Source organism: Carlito syrichta, unplaced genomic scaffold, assembly GCF_000164805.1.
Source record: "Carlito syrichta isolate Samal-C Ts95f unplaced genomic scaffold, Tarsius_syrichta-2.0.1 Scaffold130519, whole genome shotgun sequence".
Taxonomy (NCBI): Eukaryota; Metazoa; Chordata; class Mammalia; order Primates; family Tarsiidae; genus Carlito; species Carlito syrichta.
This window is the reverse complement of record NW_007074615.1, coordinates 252,886-280,553: the sequence shown is the minus strand read 5'-3', so window position 1 is coordinate 280,553 and position 27,668 is coordinate 252,886. Positions and strand designations below refer to the sequence as shown.

General features: G+C 36.9%; 1 protein-coding gene across 2 annotated transcripts in view; it reads left to right on the top strand.

The window, feature by feature from the left end:
* The window catches only part of RAPGEF2 (Rap guanine nucleotide exchange factor 2), a 278,622-nt gene that overhangs the window by 67,560 nt on the left and 183,394 nt on the right, over nt 1-27,668 (top strand). For both annotated transcript variants that reach the window (XM_008049096.1, XM_008049094.2), the window contains exon 2: nt 25,765-25,835. In XM_008049096.1, coding sequence (XP_008047287.1) covers nt 25,765-25,835 — 71 coding nt within the window. The remainder of the gene's footprint in view (nt 1-25,764; nt 25,836-27,668) is intronic.

Here is a 27,668-nt window from a genome sequence, read left to right as displayed (position 1 = left end):
AAGTGTTTGTTAAATATTTAGGAGTCTTTATATTGAAAAAATTAATCTGTGGTAACTATCATAATTGCTATTAAATCTTGACCCACAGCATTCAGGTTTGTTGTGCCTATCAGTGAACCTGGATTGTAGGACCTACTTATATACTGCCCACATCTGTGCAATATGTCTCCCAAGTATCAGAATACCACCTAAAGTTTTTAACCCTATGGATTGAGCATTAGCTTTATCAACATTTCCCTACTGGAACTGATTCTCAGGATAAGTAACTTTTCCACAGGTAGAAAGAATGCAAGTGGCAGAGTTGTAGATTTTAACACAGCCTGGCTCCAGAGCTCAATCTCTTACCCATGGTGCTAGCCTACAAGGTTATTAAAATATACATTCCAGTACTCTCTTTTGTTATTCCTTGTAATATTTTTTTCCTCCATAAGATTATCCAGCAAGGAAAAAAAATAGGTGAAACGTCAGAGAGTTTAGGCGGTGGACTATAATCTAGAATCTTCTTTTTGTTACATGCTACCCTCTTGACCTATTCCAGATAGGAATAATTTGTGGTGAAGACTGCATACCACTTGCTGATTTGTGTATAGGGTTGTTATTATTTTTTTTTTGTATCGTACTGTTTCAGAAAAGATAGCTACTAGGTTTCATTCTTTCTAAAAGGTGGTCGTGCTTGAAGTAAATGGTTCAATTATTTATAGAGTGAGGATGATTTTTTCCTTTTCCAGTAATTTTGTGTATTATCATTTTACCTGTTTTACAGATTTGTAAAATTGTGACAAATTTTTTCCCTCCTGAAACCCCAATAATATCCTGTTAAGTCCTTCACATAATGAGATAAGATCATGAAGACATTATTTAATTGTGAGGTGTCAATGTTGAGTGTTGTTGAATGTATGTACTTTGTCAATGGAGAATTAGATTTGGTTATTTGTGAGTGTTTGCTTTTGGGGGGGGATAAAAGTGCTTGTTTATGTTGATAGAACAAAGCAGATAAGAAAGATCAATGAAAATGCAAAAGAGCATTCTAAATAGAAGTCCGTAGTTTTCATTTCATGTATTGCACAGAATAACTTGGGCTTATATATAATATTCCAGTACATTCCACTGCATTTGAAGAAAAATTTTGTTCATTGACTCAACATATTTGAATTGCAGGCTTATTATATGTCCTGGATTAGAGACTGTATAGTTTTGAAAGATGCTAAGAAGGACATATTGCAAGATCAAAGAGGATCTGAAAAACAGGTGAACATATATATATTTATATATATATATATATATATATATATATAAAATACACACACACACACAGTGAAAATCACGTCAAGTATCTAGATGAATAGAAGAAATAGTGCACATAAATTGAGCAAAGTTAGAATCTTAGGTGCTGAAGACTGCCATTTGGTTTTAGTGTAATATTATGTTGGTATGTTTAAAGGTATATAGTAATTTATAAATTACTTAACCTATTATTTTAAAGTGCTATGTTAATTTTTGTGCTTTTCTTTCATCCCTAAACTGGTGCTACAACTGAGCATGACCCATGACCTTAATTTCAGTTTTCTGGGAGGGTGCTTGTTGAAAGGATGTATCATAGATGACATCAGATTATTGTGAGGTTTCATAAAGTATGACTTTAATTTAATTTAAATTGTTGAGTAGATAATCATAACTATATCACTACTGATGGTTTTTTTTTCATGAAGAGGAGAGAAAGGGAGAGGGAGTGGGAGAGAATATAAATGAATATGAGAATAAATTTGTGCAAATGAGAGGAGTGATATAAGAATATTTCTATTTGGGATTTGAAAATTCTACTCTATCAGATGTATAATAATCGCCTGGCTTATGGAGCTCATGTGTGCATATGTGTGTGTGTCAGTTTAAAAATGGTCTTTGCGCCTGTAATTCCGGCTACTTGGAAGGCTGAGGCAGAAGGATTGCCGGAGCCCAGCAGGTTGAGGCTGTGGTGGCTGGGAGCGGCCACTGCACTCCAGTCTGGGCGACAGAGTGAGACTCCAACTCAAAAAAAAAAAGGTCTTTGCTATCTCTCCCCTTGGGAATTATTATGTATAAAGTATTTACAAGTGGGATTTTTATAGAAATTGGAGATAAATCTGGGACAATGCCTGGCATGTAATAGATAGTCTTTATTGTTTGCAAATAATTGTTTATGTATAAATAATTGGGTGGCAGAATACAGTAAAATAGTTTAAATAATGACTCAGCAGTTGAGATGTGACATCTCCACAAAAATAATAAATTTAGCTGATTATCAAAATAGTCAACTGAATACCAGAATTATAAAGTGTAGATGTTCACTATATTTTGTGACTTAGTCTAGTTTGCTGTTTATATATTAAAAAGTCTTAAGAAAAACAAAGTTTAGAAATACTGCAAGCACACAGAATGGTACAAAAAACAGCAGAGCACTCCTGCTGAAAATCTTTAATGTAAGGTACCTTGAAAATCCTTAATGATGGAATATGTTCTGCAGACTTAAAAAGAAATATCACACAAAGAGCCTTCTATGTTTCTTGAGGGTTTTTTTTTTTCCTTTTTTGGGGAAGGGGCAAACATCTGTGGATAAGTTTATTTAATATGACATCAGTTGAGTAAAGCCAGCTGTGAGTAATTATTTCTGATATTTGATTTCCAGCTGTTTTGTTGAACTATTATTGGCTCTCAAGGTATGGGGGTTTTAAATGATGACTCATTATAAAGGAGTCCTGTTTAAAATAATGATACATCAAATGGAACATTAAAATAGGCCACCCGGTACAAAGTTTTAATTTTTCTGGTGTTAACTGTTTATTTATTTATTTTTTACCTCATCTGCTTCATTCTCATGTTTAAAGTCAGTATATTTTTAACTTGGAGGAAAACATACAGATCAGATATGATTTGGCAATGATTTTCTATATATTGTATCTATATGTATATATAAACAGAATTAAATGTATCTCTCTTTGCCTGAAGGTTTCTGAAGTCAGATTATCAGTAGTGAAACATTCATATCAGATTGAATATAGAAACAGGTATTTTTATTTTAGCATGATGGGTATTGAAATTCAGTCAAATTATGTAAACAATGGCTATTTTGGAAAAATTGGGGAAAAAATCACAGGGGATAAAAGAAAACAACAACAAAGTCATTGAGGAATGAAATAAGAAATTAGGAAGTAAGACTAGTGGTGAAATGTGGACCGGAGCTCCAAAGATGTAAAGAAATGGGCAGAAGCATGAGTCAAGCTGAGCACACAGGTCTCTGGCAGCGAAGCTGGTGTGGTAGAGGGCTGTTGACTGAGCGACCAGTGCTTATAGAGGAAAGACAGATTGTTTTGCAGATGATAAATATTGACCACGCATGATTTTTACCTCTGTCTTGGGATTTTAATCCCATTTGTTCTCTCTGGCCTTCAGGATCAATCAGCTTAGAGAAGTTAACTTAGCCATTTGTTAGAGCTCTCTGCCACTCAATTTCCAGAATTCAACAATTTTAGACACTTCCTAGGGATTATAGAGAGTAAAAAAAGGTGCAAGATATGGTCCTCTGGTGGGAGCATATGGTCTTTATTGAGAAGTGTCCATATTGCCTTGTTCCCAGATGGTTCATATATAGATTAAAAAAACAAGCAATAAAAAATGAGCATATGGTAAGTTCCTTAAGAATGGCATGTAAATAAATGTTTAGGCAGTTAGAGGAGTGGAGAGCATGAGAGAGTGGTCAGAAAGGCTTTTCAGAGGATGTGAGTTGAAGTGTCCATCAGGATGGATTGGGCAGTGGACACTGATTGGGTAAAGACTGAACTGGACTTCAGGTGTAGCACTGAATGAATGCCTGTGTGTCACAGTTGCAAGTTGGTGATCAGTGGGAGTTTCTCAGCAGGAGAGGGAAGCTACCTAAAAAACTCCTTGGGGCCCCTCGTTTATGTTGAAAACGACAATGTCACTGAAAATAGAATGAAGCGTGTGACAGGAGACTTAACAAGATTAAAAAAACCCAACTAATCAAATGTGTGAAAAAAAGAGAAAGGAGTTGCTTACAAGTAGCAACTAAATTGAAGATGACTCCTCCTTGGTTTTCATCCTAATAGCTGGGGTGCTTGTGCTGGCAGCAGAAGTAGACTACGAAATCTAAAGGTGTGGCTAGTTTTTTGGAGGAAATTTAAAGTGAATTTTAGCAGCAACTTCAAATCATACCTGATCAGCTGGTGATTGTTGTGGTTTGAAACAAAAGTCAGCTGGAATAATCATCATAATACTACTATAAGAAAAGGATTGGCAGTTGTGGGGAAACTGCCGGGAGGGGAACGGGAAAGCAGGATTGGCAGTAGTGGGAATCTGCCTGGGGAAGGGAGGGGGCACACCTCATCAACAAAAGGGTGTCTGCATAATGAACAGTTGTATACCTAACCCTGATTTGTACCCCACAACTTTAAAATTAAAAAAAATTAAAGCGGGGTGGGGGGGGTAGTCAGGAACCAGGCATCTTAAAGATAGGCTGAGTGGGAGTAGATGCAATTTCCGAGGGAAAGCACCCTTGTGCAGAGTGATGTTCAAAGATCGGTCCACGGCTATCCACCATGCAGAGCCCCCAGTGAGGCCTGGGAAAGAACCCAGGGCAGTCCCATTCAGCACCTTCCTCAGTGGTTCACAGTCTGCTTCCTTTGGTTGTATTTTTTCTTCATATTACTTTTATCTTGTTTATCCTACTGGTCCATCATGTTCACAAGGACAGGGATTTTTGTCTGTTTTGTATGCTAGTGTGTTCCTGGGCACTATTCTTGGCACAGGGGAAAAAGAAAATTCCAATTTGTTTTAGAGAAATCATTGATGATCTTGGAGAAAGAAATTGCAATAAATTTATGGGCAAGGATCTGATTCCCAAAGGTTATACAATAACTGGATAGTTGAGAAAATGGACAGGAAGAATGCATTTCTCATTCCAAAATGTTGGCAGAGACATATAACTGTAGCTGCCGAGTACTTAGGAGGGGTCAAGTGAAGGGTTTCTGAGGTGGGAAACATGTGCGTGGGTAAGAGAATTGGAAATGATACAGAGAACACAGTGTTAACTGTGAAAAAATCTGGGGGTGTGGGATTCCATGTGCAACTCTGTGTGCTCGAATACTAATTTCAGAAAAGACAGAAAAGGTATTGATAAAGAAGAAAATACTCATTCTGGTTTTCCTTTTTCCTGTTATTTTTTATTCTATAAAAATGCAGCTGTTGAGGGCACTAATAGTAAAGGCACAGTCACATGAATTTTTTGTGAGGGCTTATGAGTTTACTGTTCTGAGACATTTTTCTGCATTTCATGTTTCTAAACTGAATCGCCTACTTAAAAGGTAATTGATCTTCTTGAGCAGTACCTGCATGTTCAGTAGAATTCTCACTGGCATGAGAAAGCAAGGGTTTGTTAAGGTTAAGTAGATGTTAAATGACAAATAGGAACAAGTATTTTAATGTAGTAGATCTAGTTCCATAAATATTGATTTTTTAAAATTTACTAACATTTTTCTACTAAAAATGAGGATCAGCTATAATGAAATTTAAAGTATGGTAAGGCTTATTTATATAAATATGTATTAGCATTAAAATGTGTCATGTTGCCAAGTAATACAGTTTTTATAAAATCTCTGGTGCCATATTTAAAAACATTTTTAAAATTTATTTTGGGGTTATTGTCAGAATTGCTTAGTGAGCCCAGGAAGCTGAGGCTGCCATGAGCTGTGATTGTCGTGATCATGCCACTGCACTTCAGCCTGGGTAGCAGAGTAAGAACCAGACTTGAAAAGAAAAGAAAAGAAAAGAATGTGCTCGAAAGTAATTCTTGAAGCACACATACCTACGCATGCACTCAATAGCCAGATCATCGTTACTGTGAGTATGGAAAGTGAGTACTGAGTATGCAGAGAAAAGTGAGTACTGAGAGGAAACAGATCTGTCCTCAGCCTGCCTCTTTGTCCCTCCTCAGCTAGTTGCATAGGAGGCTGTGGATATAAGGCAGCGGAAAGCCAAGCCCTACACATGTTCAGCACAGCCCATGGTTCTGCTAAGTTGGGTTGCATCCCCAGTGGCATGCAAATGTATTGCTACTTCTTGGCAGAAGGCATCACTCCATAATAAATTATTGTTGACTTGTAATAAATTTAACTTGATAAAAAAATACACTTTGGAAATGATACCACTTTTCTAATGATAAAAGGACCTGATGCTAAATATAGGATGTGATCGCATTTTCTCATGTATAGGAGATACTTAGTAACAGTTTATCAATGAAAAGAATGAGAAGTTATAGTATCTATCATTTTTCATATAATAATTCTCTTCATAGGTAGCTTGAGGATCAAAGGCTAGAAGAGAAGAATATATGTGACAGGATATAGATATGTTGATATTAGCTGGTAGCAGTGGTGGAGGGGGAGAAAATATTTGTTGAATTTGGGAGTAGGAAACTGTATCTTCTGTCACCTATGATTCATACTTGAGTTTTTCTTTTGCATTCATTGTAGCCATATGTGAGGATCTTTTATCTCTTGTAGGAGACTAAGTTTCTTTGAGGGCCAAAGTAGAGAGTGTATTGTACCAATCTTCGTATCTTCAAGACATCCTAGCACAGTGCTTTGCACAGAGCACGTATTCAGTACCTTGAATTTAGCAGTGGACATGAATGAAAGGAAGGGGTAAATCTGAACAGATTTTGGATCTCCACTACTCCCAATCTCTGTTGAAATTTGAGATTAAATAGAAGTTGTTGTTTTTATGGGGAAAAATGTGTGTTTAAAGATCCTTTTGTTCTCTACTTTTTAAAAGTTTATTTTAAAAAATGTACACACTGTGGAATAGCTAAACCGAGCTGATTAACATGTATATCACCTTGCATACTTTCTTTGTGATGAGAACACTAAACTTTACTTTCTTGGTGATTTTCAATAATACAACGTATTGTTATTAGCTGTAGTTACCATGTTGTGCATTAGATCTCTTGAGCTTATTCCTCTTATCTGACTGGTATTTTGTATCTTTTGCCAAACATCTTACTGACACCCCCCTCCTCCCCTAGCCCCTGACAACCCCATTCTACTCTCTACTTCTATGAGTTTAACTTTTCTAGATTCTGCATACACATGCATTCATACATGTGCATCTTTGTCTTTCTGTGCCTTATTTTACTTAGCATAATATCCTCTAGGTTCATTTATGTTGTCACAAATGATAGGATTTTATTCCTTTTAAAGGCTAAATAATAATTCCATTGTGTATATTTACCACATTTTCTTTATCCATCCATATGTTGATAGACACTTAAGTTTATTCCGTGTCTTGGCTATTGTGAGTATCTGCACCTAACATGGGGGTGCAGATACTGATTTCATTTTCTTCAATATATATCCAGTAGTGGGATTGCTGGATCATATGGAATTTCTATTTTTAATTTTTTGAAGAACTGCCATACTGTTTTCCATGAAGGATATACTAGTTTGCATTCTCACCAACAGTGTGCAAGGCTTCTCTTTTCACATCCTCTCCATTCTTTATCTCCTTGCCTTTTTTAATTTTTAAAAAATTTTAAAGATGTGGGGTACAATTCAGGGTTTGGTACATAAGTGGTCATCATACCAGTGAAGCTTGGGCCTCCCATTGGTCCTCACTTTGCCTGGTTTGGGATAAAGTTACCTTTATTAATGTTATGTGTCCTTCCTTTCCTACACCCCCCACTGCCCAGCAGTGATCCACTACTGCCAATCATGTAGTATTATGATAAATGTTCAGGGTTCGTTTATGAGTGAGAACATGTGATACTTAGTTCTTTGTGATAGATCACTGAGTATGATAGACTCTATAAATCCATCCAAGTTGCTGAAGAATATAATATTGTCCTTCTTTATGGCTGCATTATATTCCATCGTGTATATGTACCATATTTTATTCATTCCAATTTTGATGGGCAGCATGGTTGGCTCCATAGTTTTGCTATTGTGAATAGTGCTGCAATAAACATATGTGTGCAGGTATCTTTTTTGTAGAACAATTTGTGTTATCTCTTGTCTTAAGGTTTTATTGTGGTTTTAATTTGCATTTACCTGATGATTAGTGATGTTGAACTTTTTTTAATGTACCTGTCAGCTATTTGTATGTCTTTTGAGAAATGTTTATTCAGGTCCTTTTCACAATTTTCAATCTTATTTTTTTTTCTTGCTGTTGAGTTGTTTGAGTTTCTTATATTTTGGATATTAACCCTTTATCAGATGTGTGGTTTGCAAATATAGTCAGCCCTGCATATCCTTGGATTTTATATATGGAGATTCAACTAACTGTGGATCAAAAATATTAACAACCTAATAAAAATAACAATAAAAACTAATACAAATAAAAAAGAATACCATATAACAACTACTTGCTTAGCATTTACATGATCTAGGTGTTATAAGACATCTAGAAATGATTGAAAGTACATTGAAGGGTGTGCATAGGCTATATGCAAACACTGCCATTTTATGTTAGGAAACTCCTTGGGGGCAGGTCTCAGAAGCAATCCTCCACAGATATAGAGGACAACTTTATTTTCTCCTTTTCTGTAGGTCAGATTCTTTAATCGGATTGCTTCCTTGGCTGTGCAGAAACTTTAATTGTAATTCCATCTGTTTATTTTCAGTTTTGTTGCCTGTGGTTTTGGGGTTATATTCAAAAAATCATTTCCCAGATGAATGTCATGGAGCTTTTCCCATGTTTTCTTCTAGTGGTTTTAGAGTTTCAGGTCTTACATTTAAGTCCTTAATCCACTTTGAGTTGATTTTTATATATTGGGTGAGATAAGGGTATACTTTTATTCTTCGGCCTGTAGATATCCACTTTTCTCAATAACATTTATCGAAGAGACTGTCCTTTCTCTCATTATGTGTTTCTGGCACCCTTGTTGAGAATTGACCGTAAATAGTGGGTTTATTTCTGTGCTCTCTATTTTGTTCCTTTGTCTACTTTCTTAAGCTGCCTACTATTGGAGTGTTGCAGCATTGTATTTCACTTTTACTTCAAGTGAAATACAGAAGCCCAGAAATTACCTGAGTAAGAAAACAAGCATGAAAAATTAAACTGTTATCCTGAGTATGTTGCATTAGGTCATGCAGCCTGACATATTTTTGGCAGATGCCAGAGTATTGATGCCTCCTTCATTCTGCACTCCATTCCCTTAGACTTTCACAATTGTCTTTAAAAACTGAACAATAATAATGTAGCCAGTGCTCAAAAGAGAAAGTGTCTACTATGTGCCATAGCACTGTTGAAGTACTTTTGTAGATTTTAACTTAACAACCCTATCTCTGATAGGTGAAGGAACTGAGCTGCAGAGATACTGAGTGACTTTATGGAGGATGCAGGGCTGGTAAGTGGCAGTCAGGTTCTGAACTTGGGCAGTGTGGCTCAAGTGACTCAGCCCAGTGTCCCGACAGGCAGAGAGTACAAAGAGGAGTTGCCTGGCAGGCTCACTCTGATTACCCACCCTCCGCAAAACATCTTCCCACACTTTTTGCAAAATTTCCATTCTATTCTAAAGCTCCGAATTCCAATAGAGGTTTTAGTGATTTTTTAAATATAAAAGAAATGTCTCTTAATTTTTTTTTAAAAAGAATCCTTTTGGGGGAGGGTCAAAACAGCTAGCATGCTTTTTCTCTGGCAAGTTTTTGTGTACAGAATAAGAGCTGGAAATAAGAGGAAAATAATTTTGGGACTTTGCAATCACTCCACCTACCCATTCGTAAGGTTGCCTAGGTTGATGTCAGAGACCCTCAAGTGTCCCAAAGTTTTTGAATTTCATCAAGCAAGATCGTTGCCCTCTCTAACTAGCATTCAAGAATGAGGGTACAAGCATAAATTAAGCAATTCAAAATTTTTCTTCTGTGAAGGATATTAGGGAAAACAGTGAACTACTGTCTAGTATCAACATAATTTTAAATAATGACATTAAGAGCAAAAAAAGAAAGATAATTGTATGATCCCATAATAAAGGAGAGTTCTTTAAATTGAATACATTTAGCATATCAAGGACCTCACTACATGTCTTGTGTTTAGCCATGCACAAGTGAACATTTTCCTCCTGGACCTACACTTGGAACCCTTGCACTAGCTTCTTTGAAATGTGTCATTTACCAAGAAAAGATTTAAAGCTTCCTTTTTCTTTTTCCCGTATGGATCCTGTAGTTCTAGGACACAGTAACTGATATACAAACCCAACTAACCTTTAAAATATTGGCTCTGAAGCAACACACATTCTAAGTCATGCTCATGTATTTCAGAAAATGTGGAGTTGGGAACCATTTTCTTACCTTCTCAGCTTCCTTTCTGATTGTGATGGCTGCTCTGCAGTAATTGACTTCACAGGATTACCACTGTCATCACACACCAAGGGCTCTTTGCTTCTTTCTCATTTCTGGAGAATCTTGGTAATGATGTGAGGGCTTTCCATGTTGGGGGTGGGAAGTCAGAGTATTGCTGTTATGAAAGCAGAAGTCTAGTTACTTATGAGGGTGATGGAGTTTGTCATATAAATCAAGTGTACACATGTAAAATTGAAGCTGTAATGCCAGATGTGCTGCATCCTCTACAAGTGGAGGAGGTAAAACAGTTATCAGTAGGAGAAGTAAAAATATTAGATTTTTAGCTTCAAAGTAGAGTATTAAAGGGTGGGATGCTCTAGAAACTATGACTAGCACGCTGTTCCTTTAGGTGGGATACTTGTTGAGACTGTATATATATTTTTAAAGTCCCCAATTCTTCTTAGAAATTCAATAATGCACTTTTTCTGTAACAGCCCTCCCTTGCACCCTTCCCTATGTTTATCTGGTGGGATAAGCTGTCCCTATTCTCTGCCTCATCGTCTTTTATGGATATGTTTGAAAGAGAGCATTTCTGAACAACACCTACCATTTCTTTAGCATTTTAGCTCATTTCTAACCAACAGAAGTGGGAGGATTTAATTATATATGTGGAATATTCTCATTTGCTTCTGTCCTCTTGAGAAATAGAAAATTTCAGAATAAGTAATACTATTGGTGGTTGACTCCCCAGTAAAACATTCAAGATGGAAAAAACAGATGTCAAATTATTTTTGTCTTTTGTCCTAGAAAAATGACTGCAACGAAGTTTTCTATATTTAAAACCTGCTTCATTCAGAGAGTGTTTCCTTTCTGCTAAGAGTCAATAAAGAACTGGTGTCCTCAGTGACCTGTTCTTCTTTGTTTTTATTAAGACTGTCTACCACTGTAAGACTATTGGGATTTGTTGACTGTGCCTCTGGAATGAGGTTGGTTTTTAAAACTTGAGGCTTTCTGAGAGTGACTTGTGTAGACGCCATGGCCCCTTGTTGCAGAGATTGGCAATCAGTGGAGTAGTGTATGGCATCTCCCCTCTGCCAATCCCCAAAAACTTGTTTTCTACAAGTTTTGACTAGAGCCAAACTGTATTTGGGAAATGAGTGAAACACCAAGTCAAAGGTATTGTTAGAGGAGAATTCAGGGGGAGGGTGTTGGTTGATATCTTTTATTTTATTATTTTAATTTATTTTATTTTATTTATTGTAGAGGTAAGGTCTCACAATTTGCCCAGGCTGGTCTCAAACCTGTGAGTTTAAGCAATTCTCTCACCTTGGCCTTCTAAAGTGCTGGAATTATAGGCTTGAGCCACCGTGCCCAGCCCTGGTATTTTTTAAAAATTGAAATAAAAAATAGCTCAGGAATCATTTTATTAGTGTATGTGCATCTGTTTGTGTTTCTGTTGTTTGTATATTTTGGTTGTTTTACATAATCAAAAGTTAACTTAAAATGTAATCATTTACAACCTCTAACTTAATGATGGAGAACAAGAACCAGTGCAAATAATTTTTTAGTATGGTAATCCATACTTGTGAAATTAAAATTTGACTACTAGTTTTGCAGAGAGTCTATTAAAATAAGATAATGACCTTTAAAATAAAGATTCCTTTTGTTAAGTTTATTCTTCTTGCTACCCAAGAGATGTGAATTCTGGGAAGCTATGGGTTTGGTGGTATATAGTGCGTTGTTCTGCAGAGGAAATATTCATATTGACTCTTGAAATCCAGAATTGTGAACTGATTTGGACACTTGATATTTTATTTGTTCACAAGATGAATTTTTGGTGAAAACTAAACTGTTGATTTTTCTAAAGAGAAATTATAATCCTCACAAATGAAACTTACTCACACAATCATTTTCCCCAAGGACGTGACAATGAATATAGTGGATAGTATGCATTTTAGGTTGCTAAACATAACACTACTCATCTAGTAGTCATAAAAACTTGCCGTGTGACTTTTTTGTAACTGTTTCACTTAATTCTTGGATTTTCTTTAATAAGAGATAAACTCTTTGTGAATGTGGGCCATAGGTGACACATCAGCTATCCCTTAGAATTTATGAAATACTTTCTAATGTCTTCAGCTCTGCTCTCTTGACACATGATTAATCTCAGGGCTCCCTGTCACCAACTTGAAGTAGAGGAGAAATGGCACATGGGAATGTTTTGTTGTTACTCACAGGTCCATTTTGTAATTTTTGTGGTTCGTTAATGAGATGCTTAATTTATCATTTCTTTTGTCTCAAGTTTAGGAAAAGTTATAAAGATGCTTTTTTTCCCCAGTGGAAAAACACCCAAGGAAATTTTATTTATTTATTTATTTTCTCTAGAGAATCCCCAAAAGAAAAACAAGGAAATTTTAGAGAAAGAGAATACTTTCTTGGGCAAGTTATCTTATAACTTTAAAGAAATCTTAATCTTTGACTTCTGGACTTCTTCGTGCATGTGTCTTATAAAGTTATAATGCCTAGGAACATGAGACTGAAGAAGTATATCATCAGGGCCTTATCATAAATGATCTGTTATGTAATTATCAGGCTTTCCCGTGCTTTGTCATGTGAATTTGAATGAAATCATAATCCTGGAGATTTGTTTTTCTTTTGTGTATAAATTAATAAGGTCGGAAACAGTGTTTTGCCTTCATATGATTTAGAGTGAAAATAGCGACTTAAGGACATATTTAAGAAATTTTATTGAGGATCATACACTCTTCTTTGGATTTTTGTTTTTACATTTTTCAAAAACACGTGATGACCTAACTCTCTGAGGTATGAGTGACTGGGATGGCACAAAACACCTTAGCTGCCTAGAGGTCTGGCATTTTTGTTTAATTACTCTGGTGCTTTTCAAAGACTGGGGTGGAGACTGGTTTAAAATAAAAACTTCCCTGCTAGGAATGATGGAAATTGAACATTTTTAGTAGGAGTGCCAATGAACATGTCTTTCTCCCTGCCCCTTTTCTTTAGGAGTATGAGGAGAAAGTAATCATCATATTCTTTGAGATGATTTTAAGGAATGCTTTAAACCTAAATCTCTGTTTGTGTAATGACAGTGGACTTGTGAGTTTTGGGGTATAGGAAAGGCCTGTTGGTCTGATCTGCCACCTTGTGGTTATTCACAGAATTATCTCAGCCTACGTAGGTATGAGTTTTCTGAAGCTGTGAGCACCAAGATTGAAAACACTCTTCCCCCATCGCCTCCTCTCCCTGTGTTCTCAGAAAGTACACACCTTGAGAGCCTGCATACCACCACCCCGCATTAATGGTGCCCTTTTGTTTCTTTGCAACCGTAATGTCCACAGTCTGTTGCTAGATGCAGGTTAGAAAGAGGTATAAGAGAAGACAGAGTGTTTGTTCAGGGTGCTTGCTCTCTGAGGACGCTAAAACGTGAACCTCTGAAAGTAAAGTGACCACACCAAGCACACGTGAAGGGCCACATGCAAATAGTAAAGGCAGTTAAGGGCTTTAGAGACTCAGAAAGGAAGTGGTCACTGCCAATGGTAAATGGGGTCTTGGAGCAGTGCTTTTCACTAGGGAGAGAGGAAAAGGAGTGTTTTGAGGACTTTGCATTAGGCTGGATTCAAAGATTGCTCATTGTATGGAAAGGGCAAGAGGTTTTTGGTGTTTGGGCTTTATTCTCATGAGGGGGGCAGGTGGTTTGCATGTGGTGTGCTTGAAACAGTGTGAACAGTATGTGCCCTGAGGGCTGTAGGCATCCTCTGCCCTCACCCCAATAGCAAAGACAGCTGAAGTTTATTTGGGACATTTTGAACTGCAGTCATTAGTTTTTTTCCTATAATGCCTTTAATGTGGTTTGTGAACCTACTAGAAATACATGTTATATGATAGTGTCTAGGAAAAAGTTATCTAGGGCAGGGTCCAACCCCCTCGGCCTGTTCTGGTCCTTGGTCTGTACTGGTCCTTGGTACTGGGCCATGCAGTGAGTAGCTAGTGAGCAAGTGAAGCTACATTGGTATTTACAACCGCTCTCCATCGCTTGCATTACCACTGGAGCTCCCCTTCCTATCAGATTAGCAGCAGCATTAGATTCTCATAGGAGCACAAACCCTATTGTGAACCATGCATGCAAGGGATCTAGGTTGTGCACTCCTAATGAGAATCCAATGCCTGATGATCTGAGATGAAGCTGAGACAATGATGCTAGTGCTGGGGAGTGACTACAAATACACATTAACATTAGCAGTGAGGTTTGACTGCACACACTCCTACCTCCTTTCTCCCTGCCCACCCCTTGTGGAAAAATTATCTTCCATGAAACTAGTCCCTGATGCCAACAAGTTTGGGAGTTGCTGCTCTAGGGAGCATTTTGGGAAATATTGCAAAAAGTGGTGTTTCAGAAGGATTAACTACACAACATGATTCCGATAGAACAGATTTTCTCCAAATGATACTTTTTTTTTTTTTGAGTTGGAGTCTCACTCTGTCACCGAGGTTGGAGTACAGTGGCACACTCACGGCCACTGCAGCCTCAGCCAGCTAGGCTCAGTGATCCTTCGCCTCAGCCTTCCAAGTAGCTGGAACTACAGGCACATGCCACCACACCCGGCTAATTTTTTGATTTATTGTAGAGATGAGGTCTCTTGTGAGTTCAAGTGTTAAAAGAATACATGCAGATACTTTTTTTTTTCTGAGTCAGTCTCACTTTGTTGCCCAGGCTGGAGTGCAGTGGCACACTCACGGTCACCCCAGTGTCGACCCGCTGAGCTCAGGCAATCCTTCTGCCTCAGCCTTCCAAGTAACCGGAACTACAGGTGCGCCCTACCATGCCTGGCTAATTTTTTGATATATTGTAGAGACGCGGTCTCACCAAGGTGCCCAGGCTGGTCTTGAACCCCTGGGCTCAGGCAGTCCTCTTGCCTTGGCCTCCCAAAGTACTGGGATTACAGGCTTGAGTCACTGCACCGGCCCAGAGACTTTTTAAAAACTTCATTTTAAGTGTTGTAAAACAGTTTCAAGCTATGCAAGGTTAACTTAGATAAGAAAGTGCTTGCGGTTTGTTGTCCAGCTCTGGCAGTCTTGCATATGTTCGAGCCAGTCTTTCCTGGAGGAGAAATCAAGTGGTTGTTTTGAAATTGAAAATTTTTCTTATTCTCCTCTTTCTCATTCTGACGGATCGAGATTTCAAACCAGTGTCATTTGGAAAGTACATTAGTAGCAGATGTGATAAACTATATGAGTATGTCACATTTCTCTTTAAATTTGGAAAAAAAATCTAGAGTTATAAAACAGACAATTTAGGGCCCTTTATGTGTTTGTCTGTTTGCTTATTTAAGTAAAAAAAAAATTTTTTTTTTTTGAGTTGGGGCTTACTCTGTTGCCCAGGGTGGAGTGCACTGACACCAAAACAACTCACTGCAGCCTTAACCTCCTGTTTAGGCAGTCCTTTTACCTCAGCCTCCTGAGTAGCTGGGACTATAGGTACATGACACCACTCCCAGCTAATTTTTTGGATTTTTTTTTGGTTAGGTGAGGTCTGTTTGTTGTCTAGGTTGGTCTCAAGCTGCTGGACTCAAGCAATCCTCCCACCTTGGCCCTCCAAAGTGCAGGGCTGGAAGGCATGAGCAACTGTACCCAGCCCCCCAATTTTTTTTTTTAGAGGTAGGGTCTCGATCTGTGGCCCAGGCTTGAGAGCACTGATACAGTTGTAGTCACAACAGCCTTGAGCTTCTGGGCTCTATTAATCCTCTTGCCTCAGCCTCCAGAGTTGCTGGGACTACAGGTATGTACCACCACACCTGGCTAATTAGAAATTTTATTTTTTATTTTTTCTGTAGAGATGGAGTTTCACTATTGACCTCAAGCGATCTTCTCACCTTGGCCTCTCAGAGTCCTGGGGTTATGGGTGTGAACCATGGCATCTGGCCCCTTTATATGTTTTCTAAGCAATTCATTTGACTTTTTTGGGATACACATACATACTAAAATGATACATTAATTTTTTAAAATTCTGGTATACATAGTAAATATTTCAGGAACATTTAAAATTTATATTTTTAGGATTACTTGTATTTGCATTTAGATCTCATGAGTAATAAACTCAGCTAGCATTTTTCAAAGATTGATATGTACCATGTGTTGTTATAAAACTACGTGTAATTTTAGCCATACAGCTCTGTCATGTAGATATTATTCACCTTGTTTTTGCAAATATGGTTTCACTAACATACCCAGGGCCACTCAGTTAGGGAATGGGGACCAGGATTTTTAACTCTGCTCCATCTGACTCCAAAGTCCATATTTTTTCCATTATATCCCTCTCCTTCTTTGGATAGGTCTTTCATCTGTTTTAGTGTAGAAATATTTGGGATGTCCTGAATAAAACTCTTAAACTTAGCTATCATATCAGTAAATACCGTGAAACTTTCAGAACTGGCACCTTTTATGTGCCTCCATTTAACTGTTGATATAAATTTGAACCTCGGATAATCTAACTCTTTCACCTCTTTATTAATAATGTTCACACGTAATGATCTAATTCATTGCTAATGATATTTTTCTAGAATAATAAACTATATTTCTGCATTTGCAGCTTCCTTTCTCAGATAGATTCACAGCATCAGCACAGTTCCTGGTCCTGGGACTACTAATTACCTTGGGCAAGATGCTCTTCTCTCCCCCCTTTTGTTTAAATCCATAGCATCTACCACTTGGGCCTCAACCTCCACAATCCTGCTAATTGTCATATGGTCATGGCCTCAGTTTCCTTGTTGACTGAGTCTTTTTAACTGAACTGACTTCCAAATATAGTTAAATACATAGTTTCATATATAAAGCAAAACCCATTTTAAAGGAAAAAGGTATATATTTTTTCTTATTATGCAGTTTAAAATAACCCCTCTCTCCTCCATTATTTTTTTATTATGTGCAAGCAGTGAAGAGTCTATAGAGCATAGGAGTGAGTGCACCAACATGTGGTGTGGGCAGGTGGAGGAGAGGTAGGTAGAGGAATGGTCATCTTTTCTCAGTTCTCCAAAGATTGCATTATAACATCCTGTATCTTGTTAGTGGAATCTTTATTTTTGTGTTGCTGGCAAACAAATGAAATTAAAAGCTAGTTTTAAGTGGATTGTAAGTTTACGATGAGGTCCATTACATATTCTGAATGAGTCTCCAAGGAGAAATTAGAGAACGAGCCTAGGATGTGGGGTGCTTTCCCTCTGACTCCTTTCCCATTAGGCATTTTCTGTGTTATCAGACTCTGAGGTTGGCTAGTCACTCTTCTAAAGTAATTAAAGGATGCTTCTAGGTTTTGAATCCAGTTTACATTTGGGGCAAAAAAGGGAATCTTTTTCATGGGAAAACTTTATTCCAGTTGGTCTGTCACTGTCTTTGTCTACTGGGCTACAGTGTTTTTATAACTTTAATCTGCTTTCAAATAGCATCTATTTTTGAAAAAAGGATTTCCTTCCTAGGGTAGAACGAATGGCTTATTGTTCTAAATAGTACTGCTTCCTGGCTAGAGGAACGTGTTCCTGTTTGTGCTCAATGACTGGAGAATTTGGGGGGAACATAGCTTACATTTCTTCAGGTTTCTTTAAAATAGTAACAGTCATGTGAGTTTTGTTTGTCTTGGGAAGTGCAGTTGCGGAGGTTAGAAATTTCTCAGTTTGTGTGTCATAGTTTCTTGACAAAAATGGAGATGAAAACACTGTAAGTCATTTAACTCTCCAGAATTTTTTTTTCTGTAGTCAAGTTTGTTGAAATATAACTTCATTCTGTGAATACAACTCTTGTCTGTGTAGAGAGAAAAAAAAATGGTATCCAGAAATATGACTCCCTGAAGACCATACATTTCCTTGTGCGTCTTAAGAGAAAAGTCTTGCTCCGTGATACTGCCTGTCTGGGTTTCACTGGTGGTTGCAAATTTCAGGTTGGTTTGAAGAGTGGGACTACCCCAGCATCCCATCCTTATTCATTTGCCTTTTTGTTTCCTTGATGGACAAAGGCAAGTCTGCCCCAACTAATTATTTTAATAAAGGTCAACCACTAAGAGGAAATAAAGGTTGGAGTGTCCATGTGAAAAGCGAAGGCTGAGAAACAGAAGTGACCCGTTGGGCAGGGAAGGAGTGTGGGGATGGGGGCAGGGCAGAGCTGGATTGTTTTGCAGTGGCCTCTCCTGCCTCCAGGTATCTTCCCTTACACTGCTGATACATTTCATTCTCTTGTTTGTGCTGCTTGAAGTCTCTTACTACTTGGAGATTTGTTTGTACTATGGTAATGCAAATACTGGCAGACAGTTCTCTGGTTACTGGTCACTCACACCTGCATTTGTGTTCGGATTGCCTGCCTTTAATTTTTAGACTAGGGCATAGTGACCGGGTGTGGGCTTGGGTTAAATGAGCTCTCTGGAGACCCGGTGAGAAGGTAGAAAAAGTTAATAGGAAGCTTCAAAAGTCTTACTCCACCTTGCTCCTAGGAAAGGAGACGATGACTTGTTTTTCTTTTTCCTTTTCAGTGTTGTTTCTTATGCAATCTATAATCATTGGTAAACTTATTATTTGGCTACTGGGCTCTTTAAGGAAAGCTTAAACACAGAATCTGCCCTTTTTTTTTTTTTGGCTTGTATATCTTTTGCATGCATCTATCATCAGTCTGTCTGTCTGTCTATCTATCTATGAATGAGATCTATCTATGAGTCAGAGTCTGAATCTATCTGTCCGTCTGTCATCTATCTATCTATCTAGCTATCTATCATCTATGAGTCAGAGTCTGAACTCTGTCACCCAAGGTTGAAATATAGTGGCATGATCTTGGCTCACCGCAACCTTGACTTCCTGGGCTCAGGCAATCCCAGGTAGCTGGGACTGCAGGCATGCCACCATGTCCGGCTAATTTTTTGATAGTTTTTTTGTAGAGACCAAAAAAAAAAAAAAGTCTTGCTATGTTGCCCTGGCTGGTCTCGAACTCCTGGGCTCAGGCAAGCCCCTCAAAGTGCAGGGTTTACAGGCGTGTACCACCATGCCTGGCCTCTTTTTTGCTTGTCTTTAATAAACTTTTTTTCATTCTTCAGAATTGGAGAGAAGAGATTTCTTGATGTGTTTTCTACAGTTTCTCTGTTTTTTTCTACATACCCAAATCCATGTTGGTTGTGTTCATATTGCCTAGTGAAACATGTTTGATGACTGCCATCTAGATACCAATTTCTTACCACTCCTGTTAGTTGCAGTTAAGAAATCTCAAGTTCAGATCAAATCTACCTATAAAGTCATCTAGTGCAAGCTAGATAATATTGCCTTCCATTTAACAGAACAATATACTCTACTCCCCTAGTTCATAAGTTCTATGGGGCATAGACTGTTTACAACTGAGTTTCTTTTGGGATTACCTACTGCAATAGAAGTAATAGTAGAAACACTGACTATAATTGTTGTATTCATTTAAGAAGTTTGTAATCTGGTTAGATTTATAAAATATATGAACCAGTCATACAGAATTTTCTGGTTGTATATTGCTTGAATGACACAGGTTCAAAAGTACCCTCCCAAAATATAATGATGATGTGAGGTATGAATGTTTTATTTATGCAAGAAGGAAAAATTGCTGTTTAATTTGGTCCTGCAGTAATGGTATAATGTCTGTCACCTCTTTTCTTTATGCTGTCAGTTTTAAGATATAGGCTCACTAACAGCTCAGCTTCCTGAGTTGTTTAGTTATGTCAGTGAATTGTTCTCTACATTTTATTAACTGATCAATAGTCTTATTTAATTTGCAATTTATAATTATACATATTGCCTCAAGATGAAGAAATAATGGTAATTATTATCCACAGATATATCTCTGTATAGCCATACGAATTATACATTCATATTCAAAATTGTTAATTCCACACTTATTTTACTGATACACTTAATGTGTATGATGTAACTTATTTAGGAAACATGACCCTTATACAACTATGAAATTTCCTCATGTTGAAAAGCAACAGATTAACAAAGTGCCATTTGATCAAGGAGCCAGCTTTTTTTTGAGTTGGACCCTCACTCTCGCCCAGGCCAGAGTGCAGTGGCACATTCACGGCCACCCCAGTGTCGATCTGCTGGGCTCTGGCGATCCTTCTGCCTCAGCCTTCCAAGTAGCCAGATCTACAAGCACGTGCTACCATGCCCGGCTAATTTTTGATTTATTGTAGAGACGAAGTCTCACCAAGTTACCCAGGCTGGTCTCAAATCCGCAGGCTCAGGCAATCCACTCACCTGGGCCTCCCAAAATGCTGGGATTACAGGCAGAGCCAACTTTTTAGCTAATTTTGCTTGGTTTAGTAGAAGGAGAAGAGACTTTGTTTTTTTCTAGGCCTGTTGTTCTCTTTTAAGGCTTTTAAAGACTATTTCCTTGATTCTGTCTTTAAGCTTCCAGATTCTTCCTTCTATCATGTTTCTTGTAGACTTCTCTCTCTTTTCCAGAAATAGCTTTCAATATTTTTATTTCTTTCCAAAACTTTTTCAAATATGCTTTTTTGGTCAGTGTAAATGAGTTTGCTTGATGGTTAAATGAATGTAGAAAGTCTGTCTGGTTAGGTAAAAGCCTTGGGCAGATTGTGGCAGTTTGACAGGTACTATAGTGAAAACGATGTAAGACTTTAGTATTAGAATATAGGAATGTAAGCTCTTTAAAAATGGTAGGCAGTCTTTCCATTTTTTTTTTTTTTTTTTTGAATTGGAGTCTCACTCTTTTGCCCAGATGAGAGTGCAGTGACACGCTCCTGGCCACTGCAGCCTCGACCTGCTGGGCTCTGGCGATCCTTCCGCCTCAACCTTCCAAGTAGCTGGAACTACAGGCGCCCACTACCACACCCGGCTAATTTTTGATTTATTGTAGAGATAAGGTCTCACCAAGTTGCCCAGGCAGTTCTCAAACCCGCAGGCTCAGGCAGTCCACTCACCTCAGCCTCCCAAAGCGCGGGATTGCAGGCTGAGCCACCGAGCCCGGTTCTTTCCATACTTTTTAATGACTGCCAATAACATACAAATTCATACTATTTAAACCAGAGTGTGAACTTTAGGATTATCTAGAAGGAATTTTAAATTATATGTATTAAAGAAATAAAACTTGCTCATTAATTAGGACATTTCTATTGGTTTTCCCTAAATGCAAATAGAACATTATGATTGAATTCTGATTGCTTCCAGAGAAGAGATTTATGAACTTTAAGGATGTACATTTTGTTTACTGGATGGTGGAAAAGACTGTGTTTTAGCCGTTTTATTTGTGTGGACTCTATAGGGCCAATGTTTACATTTCAAACTTAAAATAGCTTTTAAAGATTTCTTGGAAATATCAAAGACTATAGATTTAAAAAATGAAAGACTATCAGCTTATTCGAAAGTTGACCATTAGAGAGTGACATTTTAAATTCCTAATATTGATAGCTTTTGCTTGTTTGAGTCATACTCTTACTCTGTTGCCCAGGCTGGAGTGCAGTGGCATGATCTCAGCTCACTATACCCTCGAACTCCTGGGCTCAGGAGTAATCCACCTCACCCTCCAGTAACTGGAGTTACAGGGGCATGCCACCACCCCTGGCTAATTTTTTTTATTTTTTATTGTTTTGCAGAGTTGAGGTCTCACTATGTTGCCCCAGGCTAGTCTTGAACTCTTGGACTCAAGATGTTCTCCTGCCTCGGCCTTCCAAAGTGCTGGAATTACAGGCATGAGCTATTGCGCCTGGGCCCGATAACTTTTAAATTGAAATGATTTAAAATTATAAATCAGGTCTATTTTTTTTCTTAACTCATCATAATATTGTTTTGAGGACTACAATAGAATAAAATTGAAAAACCTTCTCAGTATTCTCTTTATCTAGTTAATGTGCGAATTATTGTCATGTGTGCACTTATGTGAAATTTAATTGCACATAGAATTCTGATTGTTCTTAAATGTTTTCCTAAGGCTACAGCATTTTTTCTTGATTAAAAGGATTAAATGTAACAAAGAGAGTATGATTTGTACATTGAAAAGTACAAAACAATGTTGACAGACATTAAAGAAGACCTAAATGAATGGAAAGACTTATCATGGATTAGGAGACTTAATATTGTTAAGACAGCAATCTACTACTTGACTTGATCTGCAAAATTTAGTGCAATCCTTACTAAAATCCCAGCTGGCTGTTTTGTATATATTATTGACAAGCTGGTCCAAAAATTCTGATTGAAATACAAGGCACTCAAAAGAGCAAAACAATCTTGTAAAAGGTAGAACAAAGTTAGAACACTCAAACTTCCTGATTTCAAAATTTTGGTTGGGCTCAGTAGCTCAGCCTGTAATCCCAGCACTTTGGGAGGCCGAGGTGAGTGGGTTGCCTGAGCCCGCAGGTTCGAGACTAGCCCTGGCAACTTGGCAAGACCTTATCTCTACAATAAATCAAAGATTAGCTGGGTGTGGTAATTTGTGCCTGTAGTTCCGGCTACTTGTAAAGCTGAGGCAGAAGGATCGCCGGAGCCCAGCAAGTTGAGGCTGCGGTGGCCGGGAGTGTGCCACTACACTCCAGTCTGGGCTACGGAGTGAGACTCCAACTCACAAAAAAAACCAAAAAAACTACAGAGCTGCATAGTCAAGACAGTATGGTACTGGCATAGAATAGACACACAGACCAATAGGATAAAATGGAGAGTCCAGAAGTAAACCTTTTTATTTAGGGTCAGTTGATTTTTTTTAACAAGCATACCAGTACAGTTTAGTGGGAAAGGAGCAGTCTTTTTGACAAATGGTACTGGGACAACTGGCTATGCACATGTAAAAGAATACAGTTAGACCCCTTACTTCACACTGTATACAAAAAGAAACTCAAAATGGATTGTAGATCTAATTGTAAGAGTTAAAATTATAGAACTTGTAGCGGAAAATGTAGTAGTAAATCTTTGTTATCTTGGATTAGGTAATACTTTCTTATATGTGACTCTAAAAGCACAGATGAAAAAATACACTGGACTTCATAAAATTTTGTACTTCAAAGGACACCATCAAGAAAGTGAAAAGATGGTCCACGAATGAGATAAAATGTTTGCAAATTATGTATTTGATAGGGACCTTTTATTCAAAATGGATAAAGGAGTCTTACAATTTAATGTTATAAAGACAGCCCAACTTAAACATGAACAAAGAATTTCGAAGAGACATTTATCTAAAAAAGTTATATGAATGGTCAAAAGGCACGCGAAAAGATGTTCAACATCTTTAGTTATTAGGGAAATGTAAATCAAAACCACAGTAAGATGCCATTTCACATGCTATAGGATGGTTTAAAAAGATAGACATTAGCAACTGTTGGTAAGGATGAAGAGAAATTGGAACTCTCATACATTGCCTGTGGGATCAGAAACTTGTGCAGTGACTTAGGAAAGCAGTTTTGCAAATCCTTAGAGTTAAACATAGAATAACCATGTGAACTAGTGATTTCTCTTGTTAGTGTATACTCAATGAAAATTCAAGTGTTCAGATAAAAACTTAACACACAAGAGTTCATAGCAGTATTATTCATAATAGCCAAAAAGTGAGAAAGACCCACATTTCCATCATGATAAATGGATAAACAAAATGTAAAAAATATATATATACACATACATGTATATGTATGTATGTATATACAATAAGATGTTATTTGGCAACAAAAAGGAAAGTACTGATGCATGCTGCAAACATGGAAGAACCTTGAAAATCCTAAGTGAAAGAAGCCAGTTCCCAAAGTTTATACCTTCCAGTGTGAGGTTTCATTTACATGAGATGTTCAGATAGGCAAATCCATGGAAACAAAGTACATTAATGGTTTTCAGGAGCTTGGAGTAAGGGGAAATGGGTTAGGACTGCTAATGAGCATGGAGTGGCTTTGGGGATGGTGAAAATGGTCTGAAATTAGTGATAGTACAACACTAAGCACTGAATTGTTTTACAAGGGTGAATTTTATGGTATGTGAATTATCACTAAATAAAACTGTGACTTAAGATGGGGAGGATTATTTTAGAAATTTCTTAAAATATGCTTGTTTTTAAATTTTTACTAAGATTTATGAGAGGAGTAAATATACACTCATATTCTTGATATCACAAACTGTGTGATCCTAGATAGTCATTGGAGTCTTAAAATTCCTTGCTGGCTTGTCATATATAAATATAAAAAGGACTTGGAATTTTTATTTCTTGATAACTTTCATGAAGAACTTTGAATCTTTTTTCTATTTATTGCCGTATGATCTAGATAAGCAAGGCATTTTTTTTTATTTTTTATTTTTTCCTTTTTAAAAAATTTTAAAGACGTGGGGTACAATTCAGGGTTAGGCATACAAAGGTTAATTATGCAGGTACCCTTGTTGATGAGGTGTGCCCCTCCCACCCCTAGCAGTTTCCCTCAACTGCCAATCCCCTTCCTCCCCTGGCAGTTTCCTAATACTGCCAATTCCTTTCTTACAGTATTATGATCTTTGTTCAAGGTCAGCTATGAGTGTGAACATATGGTACTCTGTTCTTTGTTTCTGTGATAGATCACTAAGTATGATCCACTCTAAATCCATCCAAGCTGCTGCAAAGTCCACATGTTTGTCCTTTTTAATGGCTGCATAATATTCCATGTTTCTTTTTTTTTTAAAAGGAAATATTGGGCTTTGACTCTCTCCCCTACCTTGAGGAGGTGAGTCTCCTCCCTCCTTCCCTCTCTCTCTCTCTCTCTTTGTCTCTCTCGTTTACTTTCTAAGTAAATGATATTTTCCAATCTAAAAAAATATATGTGAAGTTTAAATATTTCTATATATAAGAAATGTCAGGCTGGACACAGTGGCTCATGCCTGTAATCCTAGCACTTTGGGAAGCTGAGGTGGGATAATTGCTTGAGCTCAGGAGTTCAAGGCCAGCTTAGGCAATATAGTGAGACCTTGTCTCTACCAAAAGCCAAACAAAAAAATTAGCCGAGCATGGTGGCGCGTGCTTGTGGTCCCAGCTATTTGGGAGACTGAGATGGAAGAATTATCTGAGCCCAGGAGGTCGAGGCTACAATGAGTCAGGATTGTGTCACTACATTCATTAATTTAGTAATGACTGAGAGAAAATAATTTGATTTAATCATAACATTGGCAAATATCTATAGTTTGAAATTAAAACTTTGTATTTGCTATTTTGATGTAAAAGGCAGAAAATAGGTAATAAAGAATGACTTGTGAGTAGTTTATTTTTGTAAGTTTAAGTCCATTTATTTTTGTATTCTACTAGTTTTTTGCATATCTCAGGCAGTGGTAATGGATAACATTTGTATACTTTAGCTTCTCTTTAATAATTTTTTAATGTCTAAGAATATGTGTTTAAAAAGCTATCTGAGCTTAATTTGTTCTGTAGATATAATGACTGATAAATCTAATAATTTGTATCCTTTTCTTTCAAACAGGATCTGGAAATAGTGTATTCCTATTTACATGGCATGGAAGCCTTATCAAACTTGAGGGAACATCAACTTAGGTATGTCTTCTTAATATTAATTTAATAATAGAATGCTAAAATTTTTAAACATTTAGCAGTTTGAAGTTTTTTGCTTTTATTAATATTTTTCATTGACAAACTAATTGTGCATATTTATAGAGTGCAGTTTAATATGTCAGTGTGTGTACAATGTGTAATGATCAAATAAGGTCATTAGCATATTTGTCACCGCAAACATTTATTATTTCTTTGTGTTAAAACATTTTAAATCCACTCTTCTAGCTATTTGACAACATACCATAAATTGTTGTTGGTTATAGCCACCCTCTAGTGCTATAGAGTACCTAGAACTTCTTTTTATCTAGAATGCTAGAATTTTATATGTTCATTTACTATAGTTAAGAAGAGGACTTAAAAGAAAACTTAACTCATGAAAGCTCTGCTTCATATAGCGTCTATAGTTGTCCTTATAAGTTTTACAAGATTGAATTCAATTGCATCCAATAATATAATAATAATTTGACATTTCTTTCATAGTTATATTCTCCCATTCGCAACCTGGTGGCTGTCTGTCTGTCTGTCTCTCCCCTCTCCCCACTTTGATTCTCACCAGAAGTAGTAACGGCACTTGTTGAATATATCAAAAAGGGTATTATTTGCCAGGGTGACAAATCATAATCTACTACTTACTACTCAGATGCATTAAAAACTTGAACTTTTTAATTGCTCCAAGAATGATTAGCTTCATTATTTTAGTATGTTTTAGGTCTTTGTATGAATATTTTATTGCACTAAGTAGACTGCCTCTTTCTGGGAAACACAGTTTATACCATTAAAAAAAAATGTGGTCTGCTTATACAGAAATCTTAACACTTCTCTTGTACAGTGATAAAGTATCTTTATAGTTCTCTGGGCTTTATATTAAATAATAGAACTAATTTTACTTTAACTGGAATAGAAAATAAGGACTTCAGGAAGATGGATTACATATAAACACCAACTGGGAAGTCATGAGAAGGGCTTGCTTCCTGTAGTTTTAGCTAGTTGTGGTGCCAGCAGTTTTTAATTATAAAAGGGATACTTTTTCTATATATTACCCCTTTACTCTTTAAATACTAATTAATTTGTGAGCATGTCAGTTTCATATTTAGTTGTTAATTGAAATAAGTATCAAGAGGATTGAGTACTTCTAAAATTAAATTTTTAATGAAAATCATTTAAATTAAAGTAGATTGCACATTAAGTGTTTAACAATTCAGTCAGGTTTTATTAGAAAGGGATTTTAGAAGATGGCTAAAATTAGAGCCAAAAAAATTTTTAGTGTATAACTTTCATTTATGTTTTGTGATGACAACTTTCCTAGGAAAAAATTATTGTGCCAATTGTTGATTTAACTGAATGCAGTTAATCCATAAATGGAAATAACAACTAATTAATATGAAAAGATAAATGTCACGTTCCCATTGTGCACATAAAACCACACGTATAGGGCAACCCCTTCGGGTCCCTTCCCACTGTGGGAACTTTTCTGTCCTCAATAAATCTTGTTTAAAGCAACAACAACAAAAACCACACATATCATAATAGATATATTGATTATATAATGTATGTTTATAGTATGTGTGGTTATAAAGGTACTTAGTAGAAATTCTATTCAATAGAAAAATGATTTTTAATCATTAAGGAAATTTTCAATATTACAAAATTAGAAGTAATAATACAATGAAGTTCCATATACCCACCAACCAGCTTCAGAACTGTCAACTTTCTGCAGTTTCAAATAATTTTTGGTTAGAAATAATTAATTCAAGGGTATAGTTTAAGCTACTTATACCGTGCAAAGTCTATTTTGGAGCCTATACTGATTTGTTG